At 40.9% G+C, this 21,640-nt stretch overlaps 1 protein-coding gene across 7 annotated transcripts in view; it reads left to right on the top strand.

Moving 5' to 3' along the window:
- fat1a (FAT atypical cadherin 1a) overlaps positions 1–21,640 on the top strand; it is a 71,192-nt gene that overhangs the window by 29,685 nt on the left and 19,867 nt on the right. For 5 of the 7 annotated variants that reach the window (XR_002042903.2, XM_019274902.2, XM_019274901.2 and 2 more), the window contains exons 5-13: positions 4,656–4,985; positions 6,079–6,295; positions 7,408–7,476; positions 8,082–8,221; positions 15,134–15,409; positions 15,647–15,857; positions 16,479–20,552; positions 21,179–21,375; positions 21,486–21,639. Coding sequence is in view for 6 of the 7 variants with exons in the window: in XM_019274902.2 (XP_019130447.2) it covers positions 4,656–4,985; positions 6,079–6,295; positions 7,408–7,476; positions 8,082–8,221; positions 15,134–15,409; positions 15,647–15,857; positions 16,479–20,552; positions 21,179–21,375; positions 21,486–21,639 (5,668 nt within the window). In the remaining variant the exon portion in view is untranslated. The remainder of the gene's footprint in view (positions 1–4,655; positions 4,986–6,078; positions 6,296–7,407; positions 7,477–8,081; positions 8,222–15,133; positions 15,410–15,646; positions 15,858–16,478; positions 20,553–21,178; positions 21,376–21,485; position 21,640) is intronic. The other 2 variants (XM_010729268.3, XM_010729259.3) reach the window with 1 other exon arrangement.

Here is a 21,640-nt window from a genome sequence, read left to right as displayed (position 1 = left end):
TGATTAACAAGGTTTTTCTTTAAAAAAGTCCAAATCTTTTGTGAACTGAATTTGTGAAGACTATTGGGTATGAAGCTCAGAAAAAAAGGTTCCCATGCAAACCCAAAACTCCTCCATCTAGCGGTTTGCTGTAGACGTAGAATTGCTACCTCCAACATGTGGTGGAAAGCTGTTGAATGACTACTTTCGAACTAGTGTCTGATTCAAAGAACTGAAAAAAACTGCCGCCTAAACTCCGCCTGAGTTCACGAATGTTGTTCATTTGTCTCATTTGACAAAATGCCTCCAGACAGACTTTTAATAACCACATTAAACACTCAACTCAAACTCTGTTACACTTTAATGTTATGCCAAATTCAACACGCCTATTCTCCTCATGCTAATACTCTTGCTTTTCTTTGTATTGTTTATAACTTAAGCTCTCAATGATATCAGATACTATATAACCCCAGTCCACTAAGAACCAACATTTTTCTGAAAGGTAGCTAATTAAAAGTTTCTCTTGCACATTCCTCTTTAATGTGACTGAGTTGGAGGGATAATTTAAAGCAAGGAACTTTTGACCTAAATAGGTATAAAGTGGCTGAATGAACACAGCCTGGGAAGAGCTGTGTAACCATGGCAACTTAAGAAGTTTGTTGGTCACTGGGAATCCAGCAGGAAGCTCTTTATTGGGCTAAACATTTGTGGGGCAGCACACCAGACCCTCTACAGCCTACAATTTGCCCTCCCCAAACACATACACTCCCACACACACACCTAAGTGTATCCTCAGGGCAGCTAATCGAGGGTTAATCATGACTAAGAAGAATACATGTGTGCGCACATGCCTTTGTGTGCGAAATGGGTGCTGGCAGTGCAAATCAAGTTGCGGCCCTAGCCAGTGTTAAAGTTTTTGTACGAGCTTGTTGTAGGAGAAGAAACGGAACGTGGGGCCATGTGGAACATGTGGAGCAATTAGGGTGGGGGCTGTGTCAGCATTGTTTGCACCAAATGCCGAGAGGAGGTGGAGGGAGCACAGGGGGCCTTCAGCTTTTATGATGAGATGGCTGGGGGGGGTTGGTAGGCGGTAGTCGTGTGCTGTGTGTGTGTGTTTGTGAGGGGGAGAGAGAGAGAGAGAGAGAGAGAGAGAGAGAGAGAGAGCTAAAGGCAGAAAGGCAGTGGGGGAATTTGAGAAAAAGGCAAAGCTGCTCCTGATGGTCTAGTGTGGGCTCTAGTGGCAGGATGAGATGGGGGTTGGTAAACTAAGCTAAAGTGGGACATGCCGGGACATGCTTAGGATTCAAGCCTGGGACTGTTAGACAGAACATTATAATGGAAAAGCAGAGGTGAATGTGGCTGTTCACATCTGTTGTCTGGAGCCTTTCCCAACATGCAGTTGGCTTCATTTTGAACAGGTTGTTAGTCTGGCCTATTTGAATAGGATATTGGGTCCTACTGTTTGTTTTCCCTTCTGATTAATTATTTAATCGATAAAATGAATCCAAACATATTCAGTCTACAAAATATAAACCAGCAGATCCTCACATATGAGAAGCTGATACCTTCAGCGATGAGTCTATTATTGTTGGCCTCTTATCAAAAGAGTTGTTGCTTAATCTTCTGTTGATTAATGAACTGACACAACATTTAACCACACTATATTAAGTGACAGCTAAGACACAAAAACACTTCAGATAGATTAAGTTCTTTATTAAGTTCTGAAAGCCCTTCTTGACTGAAGCCAAAGAGACTAAACTCAAGCGCTGGTGTCCTGTTGAATTAGGAATGTCACCCAACAGTTACTTTTTTTGTTTGTTTTTTAATCAAGTATTGTTTCTTTCCTTACTGTTTTCTCAACTCGTATCTTAGGCTCTCTGTTTTTAATGTAAAGAGGACGAGATACTTCTTGACTAAATAGTTCCAGGTACTATGAAGCCAAAGGGACTAACCTCAAGCCCTGGTTTCCTGTTGAATTAGGAAATACTACTTCTGGAGTAGGAACAAAATTGTCTGTTTCCTCTGGTTGGAACACTTTTGATTAAACTCCTCAGCAGCATGAGTTCATCAAAAGGTTCTTGATCCCCCGGGGAAAGTTCCTGGAGCAGAAACACCCCGAGAGTAGCAATCTTCTAACAATGAGATATTGTTTTTTTTTTTCTCTCTGTTTAATTCAACAGTTATTACAGCAGACATTCGTATCTCCTCTACAATGCGAGTACGATAATTAAAAGAAGAATGAGTTGCTCTATTTAAACAACTAGTGTGGAACATCAGTTTCAGTTAAGTCTCCACATTGTTACAGCCAAGCTCCATTTTTATAGTAACTTACTTTAAAAAAATCCCGAATCACGGTTTATCTGGATTTTCAGGTTATTTTAATTAACATTAGAGGCATTAAAACAGCGTAACTTACATATGGTCAGTCAGAAAAGTTTTGCAATAGATAATCAAGGATAATGGGCTGACTGAGTTCACTTCACTTCACAGCAGTGCTATACTGATGTAATGAGACACACTCCCTCTGGTGAAACCTCTCTGTGTTTTGTGTAGTTTTCCTAATTATCAAACAAAGACTTTTAATGAAAATCTTCCAAAGAGAGGCACAGGGTGATGGATAGTAGCTCGAACGTGCAGACACACAGTTACACACATAGCAGTGTTGTTGAGGTACCACGCTGGGACGGTTCATTTCAGTACTTTACTCCTTTCAAAAGTGCCTCAAGATATTTTGTAATCGGGGACATCAGACATTATACCTATCTAGCTCATGTGTTCATAATGGAAATGTTCATTACACAGCACAGAATGGGCACCAACATATCCTCCCAGAGAGAGACATTCAAACCCAGGTTTCTTGTCACCCCATTTAATTAATTTGGCTCATGTGAATAGCACGGACAGCTGCAGACACTGTGAGAAAAACAAAAAAACACATTACTTCACTAATTGAAACTATAGTACCAAATGGTGTGCACCTCATCCTGGACTCCTGACTGTTTTTAGTGGAGCACTTAGTAGATGGTTTTAAATGCCCGTGACATTTGTTCTGTACCTCTACAGTATTTTGCGGGCTTGAAGTTTGAAATACTTACATCTCTGGCAAAGCTCAGACACAGACCCCTCGAGCACATCTTTCTGGGACTAGATTGAAAATAGAAAATTGCGTTTGTATAGGTCAGCCTGTGGCTCTTTGCTTTTGATTAAACTCCTCAAACTGTGCTCTCAAAACGTCTGAAGACATGGCACAAATTACAAAGCGTTAGCATGCCGCCAGTAACACTTGATGTCATGACTTAAATTAAGGCTCCATTAATGATTCAGTTGTGCGACACTGTCTTTTATACAGAGTTCCTCTGGAGTTTAACAAAGCCCCCGGCCTTTCAGTGGAGGGCAGTAAGCGTTAATGTTTATTAGCAGTGCAAAATCTTTGTTTGCAAGTTTGACACAGCCACAGAGTCGGTACAGCTGGTGCTATCAGAATGATGAGGTGCAGCTAATTAAAAATAATTATCTCTGGTGGGTTATTCGTGTACCAGCCATACAAGCAACTGTTCATGATCACAGGCAAACATCTTAAATGCTATTTTAGATTAGGTAAGTTTTTTTTCTTTTGTTCACCCTAGCAGCTTCCAGATGAAACAAATCATGTTTACCGGAACGCACCAACCTTAGCTGATGACTAGTAGCAAGAAAGTTTCCCTCCAGCTAATTTAATTGAGCTCTTTCACCTTTTTCCACTTCTCTGTGTTCTGTTAATCACATTACCTTATGTTTAAGAGTGGATACTTAAAGGTACACTCACCAAATTTGTTATTGTGCCTCAAAGTGCCCACCAAACCACCAGATCTGTGTACCTTTATGCTTAAAATTAGGTTACTAAATTTGTATTATTAGCCTAAAATAGTGGCTCAAGAGTCTGAAAGCCCATCGTAGTACTCACTACATCCAACAAAACAAACATGGTTTGACCACTAAAGAATCACAAAACTAAGGGATCGAAATGGCTGCTATTAAAGTCTTGCATGAATGAAAATATCTGAAAATCTATTTAATCTGTTTTGTAATTCTGCTGGAGAACGCTGTATTTGTAGTTCTAAAAAAGATCTTTTGTCAGGGGAGAACAATTCTCCATGGAGTACTTCATGACTAAGTGTTTATTATACTGTAGAGATTATTAAAATAAAAAGAAAACAGCTTGTCTCCAGCAATAGATGAGTGTATAACAGCATGTTTTTGATGTGCACTTGTTTTTTCAAGTAAAGAACGTGTATTAGAAAGAAAAAAAAAACCTGACAGCAAATCTCAGAGGGACTTGCCTTTTAATTTTTTTTCACACATCCCCTTTTCATCTCATCTTTGATTCAATATGGACTTTTGCATGTTGATTTTCTAACACAGCTGTCTTTACAAACTGCTGGAGTTCAACATGAACAAATTATTTGCTGCCTCTTGTTCCAAAACTCTGACATTGTTACTCTGGAAGGCATTCCCGTGTGTATGTATCTATCATATCATAAATGAAAACAATAGGGGCATTGTGACATTACGAGATAAGAGGTATTGAATGTTTTAAAGGTCACTACATGAGATAATAGCTGCTTGCTTGTATTCAACCTCAAATCTGTGAGTCTACACACTTCTTGGTCTGAAGTTTTTGTATTTTTGCCACGCAGGTCACAGTCACTGACCACGGCGTTCCAGCCAAATCCACCACTGTCCGCGTCATCGTCAAAGTCCTCGACGAGAACGACAACAGGCCGTTGTTCTTGGAGAAGATCTACAAGATCAAACTCCCAGAGCGGGAGAGGCCGGAGAAAGAGCGAGCCATGAAGAGAGACCCGGTGTATCGGGTCATTGCTTCAGACCGTGACGAGGGACCTAATGCCGAGATCTCTTACAGCATCGAGGAAGGAGATGAAAACGGAAAGTTCTTTATCGAGCCCAAGACTGGACTGGTGTCTTCTAAAAAGTTCTCTTCTGCTGGAGAATACGACATTCTTACAGTGAGTATTTCAAGCCAGGGCTTCATCCTGTCCTCAGCCTGATAGTCTCTGAGAGAGCAGTAAATATTTTACAACAGATGCTTGTTTATTGTTTTATTGTTGCGTTCTCCTCTTCCTCTCAAGTTTTCTAATCCCCTGTGTTTCGCTGCCCTCCCTTTAACAGTTTTTGTGTTTAAAAATGCAGTAAAAGCCTCTGTACAACAGCCCAAATGCTAATTAGGCCACTCACATCATGTTGGTCCGCAAGTGTAGAAGAATATTACTTGCAAAAAGCATACTCCAGATTTGAAGGAGCACACTCCAAACACCAGCCCACAACATCCAATTAGGATCTAATTGTTGCAGTGGTGTACAGTGTGCTTGCTTTATTTCCATGGTCCTATTAGTATGGTGGCAAATTTGTCAATCATCTACATGACACTTCCACTTTACAGCACTCTTTTTATCAGAATTCCTTGGTAATAGATGTGTGAAAAATTAACATTATCTGCCAATCATCTACCTGTGAGACAAAGAATTTAGCTCTAGTTTATTCATCACAGTTAGCTGTGAAAACTGTTGTGCTGATACTTAATACTCTTTTTTTGTTGTTGTTGTTTTTTTTTTTGGTTTAAACTGATTTTCACCCAGATTATATGTCCCCACACATGCAAAGTTGTGTTTTCAGCTGCAAGAAGACACTGCTCACCACAGTTTACAGTAATTGAAGTCCCCACAAAAGGTTGAAGCACAAAAGAATACCACACAAAAGGTGTTTTGTGACTGAGAACGCAAGGTTATTCCTCCGTGTGGACAGCTCAGAGTACGGAAGAGCTTTTACGATTGAAACACAACCCATGGTACCCAGGATTTTGTACCTTAAATCAGAGGTTTCTCATAAAAGTAGGTAGGCGCTGCGTAAAAAATGTAATATCATTCACTGGTGTGTTTTTATCTGCAAGCATTAACAAGCGAGCTATATGAGCAAACTTTGTTGTGTATTTATTTCTAAAGAATTTTGGGATCCATCAGAGAGCTGTGCAGAAACTCATTTGCAACAAAATGTTGCGTAATGCTGTATAACACAGTCTTTCATTCTCTGTCTCTCTCTCAGATTAAAGCCGTCGACAATGGACGTCCTCAGAAATCCTCTTCTTGTCGTCTGCATATCGAGTGGATTCCCAAACCAGAGTTGCCGGCCGATGCGGCTCCTTTGCTTTTCGAGGAGTCCCCCTTCACTTTCTCTGTCATGGAAAGCGACCCTGTGGCGCACATGGTGGGCGTCGTGGCCACCGAATCATCTGATGTTCCCGTGTGGTTTGAAATCACAGGTATGCATCTCTGTTGTGTATGTGCATGCATACTGTAGAAACGCCTCAGAGGTAGAAAAACTCTTTCACTTCATTCTTTGTCTAGGACTAGGACTAACATAATGTTTGTGTGTGATATGACTGGGATATCAGGACATTTGTGGCATAATGAAGCAAGATTTTAAGCTGTGGCCACATTGGCTGCATGTCAGCGAGAAGTCAAATCTGAAGAGCCATTTTCAGCTGGCAGCCATGTTAGCTGCCTTACGAAGCTGAAACACAGGAACATGTTTGGTCACAATTTGTTTTACCACATACAGAAATATTGTGCCACAGAAATGTATAATTGTTGCTGATGAAATTGTCACAGAGAGACTCCAATGCTAGCTCCAAACTAGCCTTAGCTCATTTTTATCAATATAAAAAAAATATTAATTTTGATAAACCAACATCATGTAACTGAATGCAGTCTATATATGAAGACGAAACTCCTGTTGTGGATGTTTAAATATATTAAATTGCATAGTCATGTATTGATTTAAATGTAGTGTACATATAGTAGTAGACAGTGTATTTATTCCCTATCATTATGGACTGTAATCAGTCAAAAGTTTCGTCTCTTAAATTGCATTTGTAGGTGTTATGCAGTTATGGCGGTTACTATATGTAGGTTCTTAATCAACATCAAAATGCATAAAATGAAGGCAAGCTTCAAAAAGTTTCATTTTTTTCTCAGTTTCTCTGTTTTTATGTATTCCTGCTCTCCGCCTTTGTAGAAGAGTTTACATAACGGAACCGTATCATAACAGATCACAAACAATAATGACACTCTTCTCAGCGTGAGCGAACGGGCAATTCTAATTGGCAACTCTGTTTTGAAGCGTTAAAACTTAACTTGTAGTTTCTTAAATATGTTTTTCTTTATAACTCGTGATAGGCACTGTATGCATGAGAACACTTAAACTGACTTCTTTAAAAAAAACATACTCGCCTCCTCGTCCCAGCCCGTCCTCCTTCTAATCAATGTCTGACTGACACGTCTCTTTTCTTCTCTCTTCTCCCTTTTCTGTGCTCTGCTTTTGCTTTCCCCCTTTTTCTCTGGAATGTTCTGTTTGGTTGGATTTTTTTGCAAGACGGCATAGAGGATACTGAGATGTTTTACATCCTTCAGATGGCTTGTGACCACAACTGTACAGCAGAAGGTAGCTGCAGGGATCTCATAACAGGCTGTGCTGTATTAAGACATCATCCTACATTGTGTTTTGGTGGTGCCTGTTGGCTGTGGTTGAATTGTGTCGTGCTACCCTATTGATGTTGTGCCACATTCTCCCCCTTTAAACCTGTGACCTGATTAAGATTCTCAAGAGAGCCAGGAAATCCCCCTCTCTTCACCTTGTGTGAATTAGAGCTCCATTTTATATCCGCTGTTATAATGCTTCATCCGTGAGAGTTTAGCTCCCTTTTATACAGTATATAAAAGGATGCTAAAAAGCATGTGTTGTTATACATTCATCACTTTGTTTTTATATACCCATCCCTGGGTGTCAGGGTTAATTGCATGAAATAGCTATTATGTGAATAATGTTTAGATAAACAACAAATATATGCTCACAGTTAACGACATCAACATTACTGTATCTATTCTTTATTATCGTCATCATCGGAAAATTGATGTTTGCATTTCCATCTCAGCACCATCCCATTTAGCGTTTGTGTGACCTTGCTACATGCAGACAACTAAGTGATGATTTGTCGCTAATCTTTTGTCCTTCCTTGTTGTTTGTTAAAAAAAAAAAATATTCCACAGGTGGTAATTATGACAGCCGCTTTGACGTGGGCAAAGCCAGTGGAACCTTGATTGTAGCACGGCCCCTGGACACAGAGCAGAAATCAAATTACAACCTGACGGTGGAAGCCACAGATGGGACACGAACTGTCAGCACCCAGGTAATTGAAACACTAATGAAACGGTTGGAAGCTGATGAGGCAGTTGTCATGGTTCTGTTTGTCTCATGTGAGGAATAGCGGGAGGAGAGGGACAGGTAACGAGTGAAGCAACGGCCAAACTGTCCTGGTTGTCGGGGTGTGTTTATGTTGTGATGCTATCATTGCTCTCAACTGGCCAGAGAAAATGACAGTTTATAGTTTAGAGTCTCATTACATCCCTCCATGACCTGACTTCTAACTGTATAATGCTGCCTTGAAAAAACATAAACAGATAATACGGAAAATATGGAATATGATACGGTAAGGCTGAGCTGTATTACGAATGATCTTATATTTTCTCGTGCCGGCTGTGGGTTGTGATTGTACTGTGATTTACTGCTAGATTTACTTCTGCATTTTCACTTATCAGCTCACTAGTTTGACATTTTGGGAAATATGCTCATTCGCTTTCTTGATGAGATTTAGATGAGAAGATTGATAACACTCCCACATCAAAATATCATGATAAGGCTGCCTCACAACCAGCAAGCTAGTTAGTTTAGCATAGCAAAAAAGACTGGAGTGTTACACCGTGTTTTAAGCTCACGATTTAACACATTTTGTTTGTCTCTAATACACAAAAAACATAGTGTAGAAATAACAAGTTGGGGTTTTATGATTGTTATGTGCTGGACTATATCTTGAGACTTCCCGGAGTCTTTGCTGATTGCTTGGCACCCTTGCAGCAACAACAACACTCCCAGGATTGTAGAGGTGCTGGTAGGCTGGTTCTGATGTTTTTCCCCTTTTTCTAGCCTCCATGCTGAGCTGAATTAACCATTTCCTCACTATAGATTCATACATACCCTTCAGATAGGACTATTATTTTAAGTCAAGCTCCAGTTTACTTAAATAGAAGAGTAAAGAGTAGAGTAAAGAGTAAAAAAAAAAATATGGCAGACTTAATCAAGACTTTTTCTTTTACAGTTTTCCAAAGTATAATATGGCCATTGTTCCACCTCCTCTGTACTCTGCCATCCCAGTTGAGCATTAAACTCTAGGAATCTTCCATTGTCTCATTCCTGACGCAGGGCTGCTGTGATGATGGTTTAGCCAGAAGTTTTTTTTTTTTTTTTTTCTTTTTCACGAGTGTACATTCTTAAGCCCCTCACCCCCACAGCCCCTCCGCCATATCTTTCTGAACCTGCGAACCTTCTCTTACTTTTGTCTGAATGGAAACAGATTGCCTCAGCCTTTTCTGAACGGACTCTAAATAACTAAATATATTATAATACACTCACACATTTATAAGCTGCAGAATTATTTGGGAAGATGCTTTCATGCAGAAGAGGAAAAAAGTATTTGTTCCTGCAGACCATATGACCTTATGTGAGCCGTTTTGATGAAAGATAAAACTAAAACCTGCTACCAAACTTCCAAAGCAGTCGCATACTTGCTTTTTGATATATTAATATGCTGATTTATTCCTACATGCATATATTTTGCTCCCCAGCTGATACCAAAGCTGAACCGCCATGATAAAAGCTCTTAAACATGCAAGTTGTCTTTGGTTTTTGTTCAGATGGTCATGCCTTGTCGATGAGATTTTGAACATTTGTACATGATAGTTTGGGTCATATGGGATAGTGGCATTCAAAATGTTTTGTCCTTTGTCCTCAAAGGGGAGCTTCAGAGCACTGTAGCTGGAAAAGAATCTATTTGTTGTCACTCCGTATGAATAAAGCCTTTCATCATCTGGCTGCTGTGCTCCACTGAGCTTCGGATGAAGCGCCGCCTTCACTGGCATTTTGCAGCTCATCCGAGGAAGCAGCACGTCCTTTAGTTTAGTGCAGAACCTTAAAAAACAGCCACAGAGTGCCTGTTTTCTCAGCCGTGATTTTCTCTCCCCATAAAGCACTTTTTAAAAAAAATCCCTGGCAACAGACACTTATTTAAAAGCCTCTCAGCAATACTGCATGCAGTGACATTTTAAGTCAAATTAATCACACTTAAAGGTTAATCTATTCAAAAGGTCTAATTCTCAATGGCCCTTGATTCTCAGTGGGACCGGCAGCACTATCAACCCCTTCACATTACAGGGAATGGTCTAATTCAGCGTTCATATAAAAATATAGGGTCGCTTAATGGATTTAAAAACTTTTTTAACTTCACACAGAGAAGTGTGCAGAGAAAAGCAATGAAGCTCCATCAGAGACAACAGATGCAAACATTCTGTGCAAATATTTCTAGAGTTATAGAAAACATGCATTTCATTTTGGTAACTTTGGCAGTAAATATGTGTATCCTGTAGTGAATGTTTAAAATGTTTTATCCGTGTATGATGTGATAGTGTGCTGCTAAGGTTTACTATAAGTTCTGCTTGATGATCCGCATCATGAATTCCATCTCTACACGTCATCACAGCTTAATTGAACCATCCCTTCACATAAGGAATCGGTCAAAGAAAAGTACCTGTGCTCTCCGTGCACTCACTGCCTACACATTTTGAACATATTATTTGAGCTGTGACCGATAGGCTTTCTTGCAGATGAATGCTTGTGTGTAAGATACAGTCCCGCATACTCAGATGACCACTATGGGTCAGCTGTTATTTTGTAGAAGGAAGAGATTTACTGAATTTGTGTGCTCCATAAACCACACTTTGAGATTTAGGCCAGCTGCCTCAGATACGCTGAGCAAATAGGTGATTGAAAGAGGGATACAGTAAAAGCCGACGCAGTAATAATTACCCAAATTTTGTAGGCATATAATAAATATACCCTGGAAAGTAAAAATGTATTTATTTAAAGTTTATTTTCCATAAAGATGTGTGGGGAAAAAAACAAACCTGTGCTGTTCTGGTGAGAAAGAACCATCTTTGCCTCTATACGTGGCCTTCATATTACCTGCATATTTGATATATTACATTGTGCCAGTAAAAGGGAGGCCTTAAATGTCAGCAGCATACTGAGTGCCTCATGTTTCAGGAAACCCATCTGAGTGTTTTGGCTACTAACTTGTTTATCCGATAACATTGTTCAGCGATGACAGTGTTTGCTCTGTTAGCAAGGGTTTTAAACAGATACTGTGAATGCACCTTTTGCTGATAAGTGTGTGTGTTTTTTTTAACAGTGAGTAACCAGTCGGCCTAAGGTTGTGTCAAACGACACACTTACTTCTTGTTCAATCTTGACCTATTCAGAGCTGCCAATAAATCAAAAAACATTAGTTAATCCACCAGTAGAGTATTAGGATTAACCATTTTTGATTATGGAATAAAAGACAGATGTTGAGTAATCCGTTTTCTCCATTTTCGTAACACAAAATGAGAAATCATATGGAAAAAGAGTTGTTAATTGTTAGCTATGGAGTATAAATTTGTTTTCTTTGGGGAGTGTGTTTATCTTTACAACAAGTCATACATTTCTCCGCAAATTAGATCTACCCGATCAGACACATGCAGTGCACCTCGTGAAAGCTCAGAGTTAGACTTATCTATTCCTCAAATCAAAGTCATGTGGAAGCTGTGCTGCCAGACAGGCTGGCCTATTTTTTCTCTCCTTGGAATGTTTTTTTTTTCTCCCCCTTTTTGTTCTCGCTCTCTCTCTATCCCTCTTTGTCTTTCCTTTGGATTTTCTTGCGCTCCGTTTTTTCTTTTTCCAAAAAGCTCCACGTTTATTGGCCAGGCATGCAGAGATAGTGATTATTCTGTTTGGGTAGAATGAAGAGCAAACAAGAGCGCTGGATCTCTGTGGGTAGTGGGTTGTGTTAATCCTGTTTTGGGAACATGTTGGAGTGCCCAGTGCCAGTGCCCTGCCTTTGCCCAGAACCTGCCACCTGGCAGGGAGGCTTCCTCTCCTACACATTACGCAGGAGGACAATGAAAGCTCCCCCGTGTCCTGTTCTGGATAGAGGCAAAAAGGTGTTTTGTTACTCAGAAGGCTCTGTTTCCTTTGTGGTCTCCTAAGCACACTTTTGTTTTTGAAATTTATTTTCAGAAAAACGGTGTCAAACTATTAGCTGAAAATTGAAAATAATTTAAAATCCCACCCTTTCTGTGACTCCTGTGTGGATTTCGGCATAAAGCTCTTGGTCTGTGGGAGGTCTGTGAGAAACAGTCAGCCTTTCTGTTCTGTGTTTTCCATTCGACTGTTGTATTTGTATGAAGGCGTCTCTGAAGGATCAGCTGATGTAGTCAAGGGGTGCTGCATTCTAGCACGGGCACCTCATGGCCAAAAGCTGCGCCAACAAGGCAGCCTCGGCATGTAGCCCAGCCTCCCTTCCCCCCATCTCCAGCTATATGACATCCTTCCTTGGCTGTGCAGAAGTACCTCAAGCTGTTCTGCTCACAATCTGTTCCTGGTCTCCTGTTTCTCGTGTTATCTCAGTCCACATTACAAAGACGCTCTTTATATCTTGCTCGGAGGTTCATCTTATTCACGCATACTTATATGTTTTGTTGCCTTCAGTACCAAAGCTCACTATTGTATCTAGGACTTTTGCATAGTATTCTCAGCTACGTCTTTTTTTGGTTGTATGTTTCATTCTTTCTCTCCCACAACCCGGGTTTTCTAAATGTGACCATTTCCCGTAGATTTCTTCACTTTTTTCACTGTCACTTGTCTTTCTTACTCTCATATCACCCTCGTAGCACTTCTTTTTCTTTAGTATCTCCATCTGTCACGTCTGTGTCTCAGTCCCAATCTTTTTCCCTCTCCAGCATTCCCAGAGGAAGCCATATACAAAGACTACAGACTTTTCTTCCTTACCAACATTTCTGCTGCAGTCAGGCTGTATCATGCTGGTTTGTGATGTTTTGGGGGCAAAGTTCCTTTGAAGTGTTGTAGAACCTCCTCGAAAAAGGGAAAGGCAAGTTTGTGTGTATATGGGGGATGGGGGGTCTGCTGAATAGCCTTTTGTGTGCTTGAAATAGTACATTGTGGATAAACGTGGATACTACTGACCAGGTTCCATTCCTTTCTGCTTCTTGACAGCACTATCAGCTCTCGCCACCTTCCTCACTATTCACAAGACGTGTTATCTGACGTTGGCCAGATTGAGACACATTGGACAGCCTCTTTGTGTGGATGTATGTGTGGATGTGCACATTTTATGAGCCTGTGTGTGTGTGTATGTTTGTCTGTGTGCTGGGTGCATGCATGTGCATCTGTGTGTGTAAAAGGTGGATTGTGAGACATCAAGGATCTGGTGCTATATGATGTCTGGCATGACATGAGAAGACATGCTTGGAATGAGATAGATTGTCTGCCTGCTGAGGGTGCTATGCACACCAGGGGTATAATTTCGTGAGCCTTTTCAGGGTTAATGTCTGATTAGAAAAGAAGTGTATTTATTTACCATTACATATCCTGATTAGCCGTATGACTTGGGTCGCTCATGACACGTGACTTTTGGCAAACAGCCAGCTCACAGCCCTGACAGATAGCATGCAGCCCAACGGTCCCCCTGCAAGATGACATCTGTGAGCCTCAGCAGCATTGCCAACATCACAGCACACAGCAGATTGTAAATGTTATCAGTGCTGTCAGGTTGAGTCTATATTTGTCTCTGATATAAGCTCGCACAGTTCAGCAAACAGTATTATGACAAAAAACAACAGTGGGCAGTTGTGTTGACCAGAGATCTGACAAATTCTGGTCAGCTAGTGAGCTGTCAACTGGTCAGAGCTTTTCAACTACAGTCCCCTTCACCGTTCCTACACGAAACAGCTCGGCCTCTGTCTGTTTCCTTACGGGACATCACCCCCTTGTGTCTGGTATGCAGGTGTCTAATCTGGGCTGATCCCTTTGTTCCCCATGTTTGGCAACGGTAGAAGCCCCTCGCTGGTCTGGGAAGCAGAGATGGCATTCCAGCAGCTCTCCATAATCCTCTGTCGGAAGTCCAGTAGACGAGTGGCTGGTGTTGATAAAACATGCTCCCAGTGGAATTTTACAGTTTGGGGATGTTGTCTTTGTTGTGTGCGGGGAAAAGAAACCCACGGTGTCTGCACTTTTTGCTTCCCAAAGCATGAGGCACATATATGTAGAAATTTGTTTCATGGATTTGAGTCTGAACAAGTTTGTAAATACATTAACAGAATATAGCCGTTAAAACAGCAGCACTAAAACATGATTACCATCCTAAAAGTTCAATTAGTTTTAGACCTGTTTATATTATTATTATTATTATTATTATATCTCTAAACAGGACTCATCATTTTCCACAGTTGACAGCTCACTGTCAAATGGTTTATCACACATGTACTCTCAATTTAATCACCTGCTCCATTGCGTTGTTCGGAGCTCATTTGGATGCATTGTGGTTATACAGCATTGATTTCTTTCACTGGTAGCTGCATCAAGTGGCCATTCAGTTAAAATATTGCTTTTGCCATTTTATATATTGATCTGGTTTATGTCGACACAAGGCTGCTTATTGCTGCAGAGCGTGGGAGAAGGTCTCAAAAAGTTTAGTGACTGTGTGTGGATATAGGGAGGATTTTTATTTTTATTTTTTACTAATTTACTGGAACATTTTTGTGAGTCGCTATTCTGTTAAAATTATGAAGTGCATTCAGGCTAGTATTCTAGTTATAAATGGGATTTTAGATTAAGAGTCATTTTCAGCCCTTAAGCCTTATGTACCCTGGACCCTTACAGAACCCTGACCAAGTTTCAGGACCTTTTCTTAATAACCCTTGTCAAGCTTTTTATCAAATAAATGTTTAACAGTGACTTGTAACACATTTTTACTCATTCAACCATCCAATTATCCTCTGAAATTTGACTGTCCTTAGTACACAATGACAAAAATTAGAAAAGGCTCAGATAATATTTTTTTTCTCTCAGTTCTCTTGCTTTTGGGAGATGATTTAAAACAGGTATTTAAAAAAAAAAAGAGAATATTCTTCTTAATTTCTTTTTTTTCTGACAGGTGCTCATCCGTGTCATTGACACCAACAACCATCGGCCACAGTTCTCTAAGAAGTGGTATGAGGTTAATGTCTCTGAAGACCAACCAGCAGGGACTGAGGTCCTACAGATCAGCGCTGTGGACAGAGACGAGAAGAACAAACTGACCTTTACACTTCTCAGCAGCACTGATCCCTTCAGCCTGAGGAAGTTCAGACTAGACCCAGGAACAGGCACTCTGTACACTGCTGAGCGACTAGATCATGAGACTATGCACCGCCACATCCTCACTGTCATGGTATGAAATAATAATTAATTTTAATAGTGATGAATACTACATATACTTTATGGAATTTAGTTATTTTATTTGTTTGTTTTGTTATAAAATGAAACATTAAGATAACCCTTGTTTGTTTCTGTGCTTTCAAACTATGAATTCTTACTGTTTTAGTGTGTAACTGTTCAGGAATGAATTGTCCCTTGACAGCTCTAACACTCTTGCTTGTCTCTGCCGACTGTCATTTCTCTTCTCTAGGTTCGAGACCAGGACATCCCAGTAAAGAGGAACCTTGTGCGTGTTATTGTCAATGTGGGTGACACCAATGATAATGCACCCTGGTTTATAGGCACACCTTACTCTGGCCGTGTGTTTGAGTCTGCAGCCATAGGCTCAGCTGTGTTCCAGGTCACAGCTCTTGACAAAGACAAGGGCCAGAATGCGGAGATTACCTACAGCATCGAATCAGGTAAATGCACAAAAAGTTGTCCCAGAGTTTCTCTAGGATTTTTCTCATCACAGAGAGCTTTCACTGTAAAATAATGCAAATGAAATCAGCTCGTAAAAATGTATGAGTCATCTTGAGTCCTGCTGCCCACTGGATCTTCATCATGAATGGAATACTTTACAAAGAGTAGGAGAATATTGAAGACTTTGTTAGAGGATCTCCAAATACGTGGGTAGATGGGCAGATCACCCCTCAGAATTTCCCACGATGGGTTTCTCCTACAATAAGCTGTTATATGAGAACAAGAAACATGAGCTATTAGCTTTTTAGTTGAATACGTGCATATTTGAAATAGTTGGGATAACTTCATGTAATTGAATTGTAGCTTGCTTTGTTTTGAGTCAAACTGAGCTCTTCGAATGACTAGCTTGGTAAGGACATGGACTAATGTTAAAGGGGAAAAACATTTGCATTACAAATGCTTATCAACTCAGTTCATCTTCCTGGTACAAAATGTGGTATTTATTTTTTTACCACATTTGTTTTGCATTAATTGCGAGGAACATATCACAGGTTAGAATGAAAAACATTTCTAATACTTCCAAATAAATGTATAATTCATTTGTCTTCTCTTTTTTACAGGAAATTTTGCAAACTCATTTGCCATTGACCCTGTTCTTGGGACAATTACAGTAGCCAAAGAGCTCGATCGCAGCAGGAAGACTCTGTTTGAACTCACTGTCAAGGCATCTGATAATGGAATATCTCCACTCTCTACTACAGCCACTGTACACATTATGGTAACAGTTTCTGACAATGCAGCCCCTAGATTCACCGAAAAGGAGTTCTCTGCAGAAGTCAGTGAATCAGCCAATCCAGGAAGTTTTGTCAGCTTGGTGACTGCTGTCAGCCAGTCGTCTATTTTCTATCAAATAAAAGGTGGCAACATCAACAACGCATTTGATATAAATCCAAACTCAGGAGTGGTTGTAACACAGAAAGCTTTAGATTATGAGACCATCCCTCAATACACGCTCATCATACAGGGCACTAACATGGCTGGACTTGCCAGCAACACGACACTTCTGATTCATCTCAAGGATGAGAATGACAATGCTCCAATCTTTCACCAGAGGGAATTCAAAGGCGTAATCAGCGAGTCTGCCCCGGTCAACAGTGTTGTTCTGACCCATCAGAACACCCCCTTTGTCATCCGTGCCTCTGATGCTGATTGTGATCAGAATGCCATGCTCATCTACCAAATTGTTGAACCTTTTGCACATAACTACTTCGCCATTGATTCAAGCACTGGAGCCATCAGAATAACAACAGCTTTGGATTATGAACAGAGGAGTGTTTTCCGCTTCACAGTCCAGGTCCATGATCTAGGAATGCCACGCCTGTTTGCAGAGACAGCAGCCAACGTGACCATTGAAGTAATTGATGTTAATGACTGTTCCCCAGTTTTTAGCCAAGAACTGTACGAGACAACCGTCATAGTGCCAACATACAAAGGAGTGGAAGTTCTTAAGGTCAATGCTACAGATTCAGACTCCGGGCCTAACTCCAAACTTCTCTTCTCCATCTCTGAGGGAAATATTGGAGATAAATTTAAAATGGATCCTATCACAGGCATAATCTCTATTCAGAATGTCACACAACTCAGGAGCAGATATGAATTAAAGGTTAGGGTTTCTGATGGTAGATTTGCCACTGTAGCTACAGTAAAGATAAATGTGAAAGAAAACAAGGAGAGTAAGCTGAAGTTCACTAGTGAGTCCTACAAAGCCTACGTCCAAGAAAACTCCTCTGAGAAGAAAACACTTGCAGTCATTGCTGCTGTTGGGAACCAAGTGAATGAGCCTTTGTTTTACAAAATTTTGAACCCTGACAGCAAGTTTGAAATCAGCCGCACTTCTGGAGTAATCTCAACTACTGGGATCCCATTTGATCGCGAGGTACAGGACACCTTCGATATAGTTGTTGAAGTCACCAGAGAGGACAACACTGAAGATGGTGCTCATGTTCTAGTAACGGTGACAGTGGAGGATGTGAATGACAACAAACCTACGTTTGTAAACCTTCCCTATCATGCCCTGGTCCAGATGGATGCAGAGGAAGGTCAAGTCATCCGACAAGTCACAGCAGTGGACAAAGACATTGGCCCAAATGCGGATATCCATTATCACCTGAAGGAGCACCAGGAGCACTTTCAAATTAGCCCCTCTGGTGAAATCTCCCTCAAAAAGAAATTTGAGAAGGAGTCACTGAACACAGACTTTGTCATCGTTGTTATGGCAAAGGATAATGGAGAGACTTCACTCTCAGCAGAAGTAGAAGTGCCAATAACAGTAGTGAACAAAGCAATGCCTGTGTTTGAGAAGGCTTTTTACAGCATTGAAATCCCTGAAAACATTCAGCTACACACACCTGTGCTTCATGTACAAGCCAATGATTCTGAAGGCCCTCGTATTGTGTACACAATCTCTGAGGGTGATCCTTTCAAACAGTTCTCAATTGATTTCAACACAGGGGTAATTCATGTGATTCAGCCTTTGTACTTTGAAACACATCCCGCCTACAAGTTAAACGTTAGAGCCACAGATTCCTTGACTGGAGCACACTCTGAAGTGTTTGTTGATATCATACTGGAAGATGTAAATAACAATGCCCCTGTGTTCCTGTCAAAGGCATATTATGCTAATATTTCTGAGGCCTCTGTCATTGGTACATCCATTTTACAAGTTGATGCCAAAGATTCTGATACTGGCAATAACCAAGAAATATTCTTTCAGTTGGTTGAGGAAAAGGGGAAGAGTTCAGATTATTTCACTATTGACCGTGACACAGGAATAATCTCTACAGCTCAAGTACTTGACCATGAGGACATCCATCAGCACAAGTTGAGAGTCCGCGTTGTGGACGGAGGAGTTCCAGCCCTCTCTAGTGATGTTATTGTGACAATAGACGTTACCGACCTGAATGACAACGCTCCGATATTTACAGAGCACACTTACAAAACTACTGTCAGTGAATTGGCACCACGTGGACACTTCATAACCCAAGTCCAGGCATCTGATGCTGATAGCTCGGACTCAGATAATTTGGAGTTCTCTATTATATCCGGCAATGAGGATCTGAACTTTGCCATTGACAAACACACAGGCGCCATTGTCATTTCCAACCACCGTAGGCCACATATGCAGCCTGTTTACAACCTCAATGTGTCAGTATCAGATGGTGTATTCAGAAGCTCAGCCCTTGTCATGATAACAGTTATTGGTGCCAACTTCCACAACCCCACTTTCTCTCAGGTGGAGTATGTGGTAGAGCTTGTTGAAAACTCACCTGTTGGTACTTTGGTGGCAGAAGCAAAGGCAACAGATGACGACGAAGGCATTTATGGGCAAATAACATACCAGATTGTGAATGACTTTGCAAAAGACAAATTCAATGTCAATGAAAATGGAGAGATTTTCACTCTAGAGAGCCTTGATCGTGAGAATACCGCAGAAAAGGTTATTCCTATTTCTCTCATAGCAATAGATGGCGGTGGAAAAGTAGGCTTTTGTATAGTCAATGTCATTCTTACAGACGTCAATGACAATGCCCCACAATTCAGGGCAGCTGAGTACAAAGCCACTATTGCATCAGATGTCCCAAGGGGAACCTCCGTGGTTAAAATTGCTGCTTCTGACATGGATGAGGGAAGCAACGCCGACATTGAATATTCAATCGAAGCAGACATTGAAAACGTGGAGGAGAACTTTGAAATCCACCCAACCTCTGGGGTCATTGTAACCAAAGAGAGTCTCATTGGACTTGAAAATGAGCTCTATGCATTCTTTGTTAGGGCAAAGGATACCGGGAATCCACCCAAACATTCTGTTGTACAGGTTTACATAAGGATTGTTGCACCAGAGATCCCAATTCCCAAATTCACAGAGGCACATTACCGCTATACAATTGTCGAAGACCTTTCCATTGGCACTGAGATCGATGTAATTCAGGCTGAGAGTGAGCAACCAGTTGTTTACAGCCTTGTGAAGGGCAACACTCCCGAGAGCAATGAAGACGAAGTGTTTGTTGTAGACAGAGACAGTGGAACCTTGAAGCTTCAGAAAAGCCTTGACCATGAGATGACCAAATGGTACCAACTGACTTTGCTTTCCCAAACCAAACATGAGAACTATGATGTGGTGGCATCTGTAAATGTAAACATCCAAGTGATAGATCTTAATGACAACAAACCTGTCTTTGAGTCAGACCCTTACAAGGCTGTCATTGTGGAAAACCTTCCAAGCGGGACTCAAGTGATCCAAGTCAAAGCCAACGACCAAGACTCTGGAACCAACGGCCACGTTGTGTACAGCCTCGACCCCAAGCAGAACTTACAGGAGATTTCCGAACTGTTTGCTGTTAATAGTGAAACCGGATGGGTGACCACCTTAAAAGAGCTAGATCGCGAAAAGAAGGAGAAATACACCATTAATGTCCTAGCCACAGACCAAGGCGACAAAGTCCAGCATGTTACTGGCACCAGAGTGGAGGTAACAGTCGCTGACGTAAACGACAACCCGCCTCGTTTCACCGCAGAGATCTACAAAGGCACAGTCAGCGAGGATGACCCTCCTCCCAGTGGGGTTATCGCTATCCTTAGCACCACCGATGAGGATTCTGAGTACATCAACAAACAAGTGAACTACTTCATCACAGGTGGGCATTTACTATTTTGCAAAACAGATAATTAGTAAGCCCAGAGAGTTTACTCTGTACTCCTTTGTGTAACAGTTTTTCATAAACAGAGCTTAGGGGGGATTATCCATTTATGCCACTTAATATGATGATAATATCTCATCTTTGAAACATTACACAGTCCTATTATCTGTTAGGAGTCTGCGTTATCACCTAATCTGCTGAAGCTCAAGGCAAATATGTAGGCCATCAAAATACAGAAATGTATAATTATCTAAACAATACTTTGAAATAGACTAGGGAAAATATGTCCTCTGGTGCTAATTAGAAAATGTGAATAACTGTGCCAAGTCTGGAAACCAGCATTAATTCATGTACATTTTCTGTAGTTTCTTGGGTTATTGGTTTGGTTGTGTACCAAATGTATTTGGTTTACAAGTAAGGATTTGCTTTGTGAAGAAGTGATGAATGCTTATTAATAATTGTTATTATATATTCAGTAGATTGTAGTTTAATATTCAGGACAGATCCTTATCCTTGTGTCATTTCAATGACTGCCGTTTCCTGCTTTTATGTGTCTGAGTTGTTGTCTGTGTCAGAGTTGTTAATCATTCTAAAGTGGTATATTTCTTTTTAACACTTAACAGGGGGAGACCCGCTTGGCCAATTTGCCATCGAACACATTCAGAATGAATGGAAGGTCTCTGTCAGAAAGCCCTTGGACCGCGAAGAGAAGGACAATTATCTTCTTAACATTACCGCCAGTGATGGTATCTTCACTGCCAAAGCCACTGTGGAGGTTAAGGTGCTGGATGCCAATGACAACAACCCAGTATGCGAAAAGGTAAAGTCATTTCTTTTTCAGCATTTAATTTGTTTGTTGTGCCTTTTTCTTGGAATTAACTTTAATTGCTTTTTCTCCTCCATTTTCTTCTGACTTTATCTGTCCCTCAGGCCCTCTACAGTGAGAGTGTCCCAGAGGACTCCCCTGCTGGCAGGCTCATCTTGCAGGTCTCTGCCACAGATGCTGACATCCGCTCAAACGCCCAAATCTCTTATGAGCTCCAGGGAGTTGGATCTGAATTGTTCATCATTGACTCTGATACAGG

This window comes from Larimichthys crocea, chromosome X (assembly GCF_000972845.2).
Source record: "Larimichthys crocea isolate SSNF chromosome X, L_crocea_2.0, whole genome shotgun sequence".
NCBI lineage: Eukaryota > Metazoa > Chordata > Actinopteri > Sciaenidae > Larimichthys > Larimichthys crocea.
This window is presented reverse-complemented; position numbering and strand designations above follow the sequence as displayed.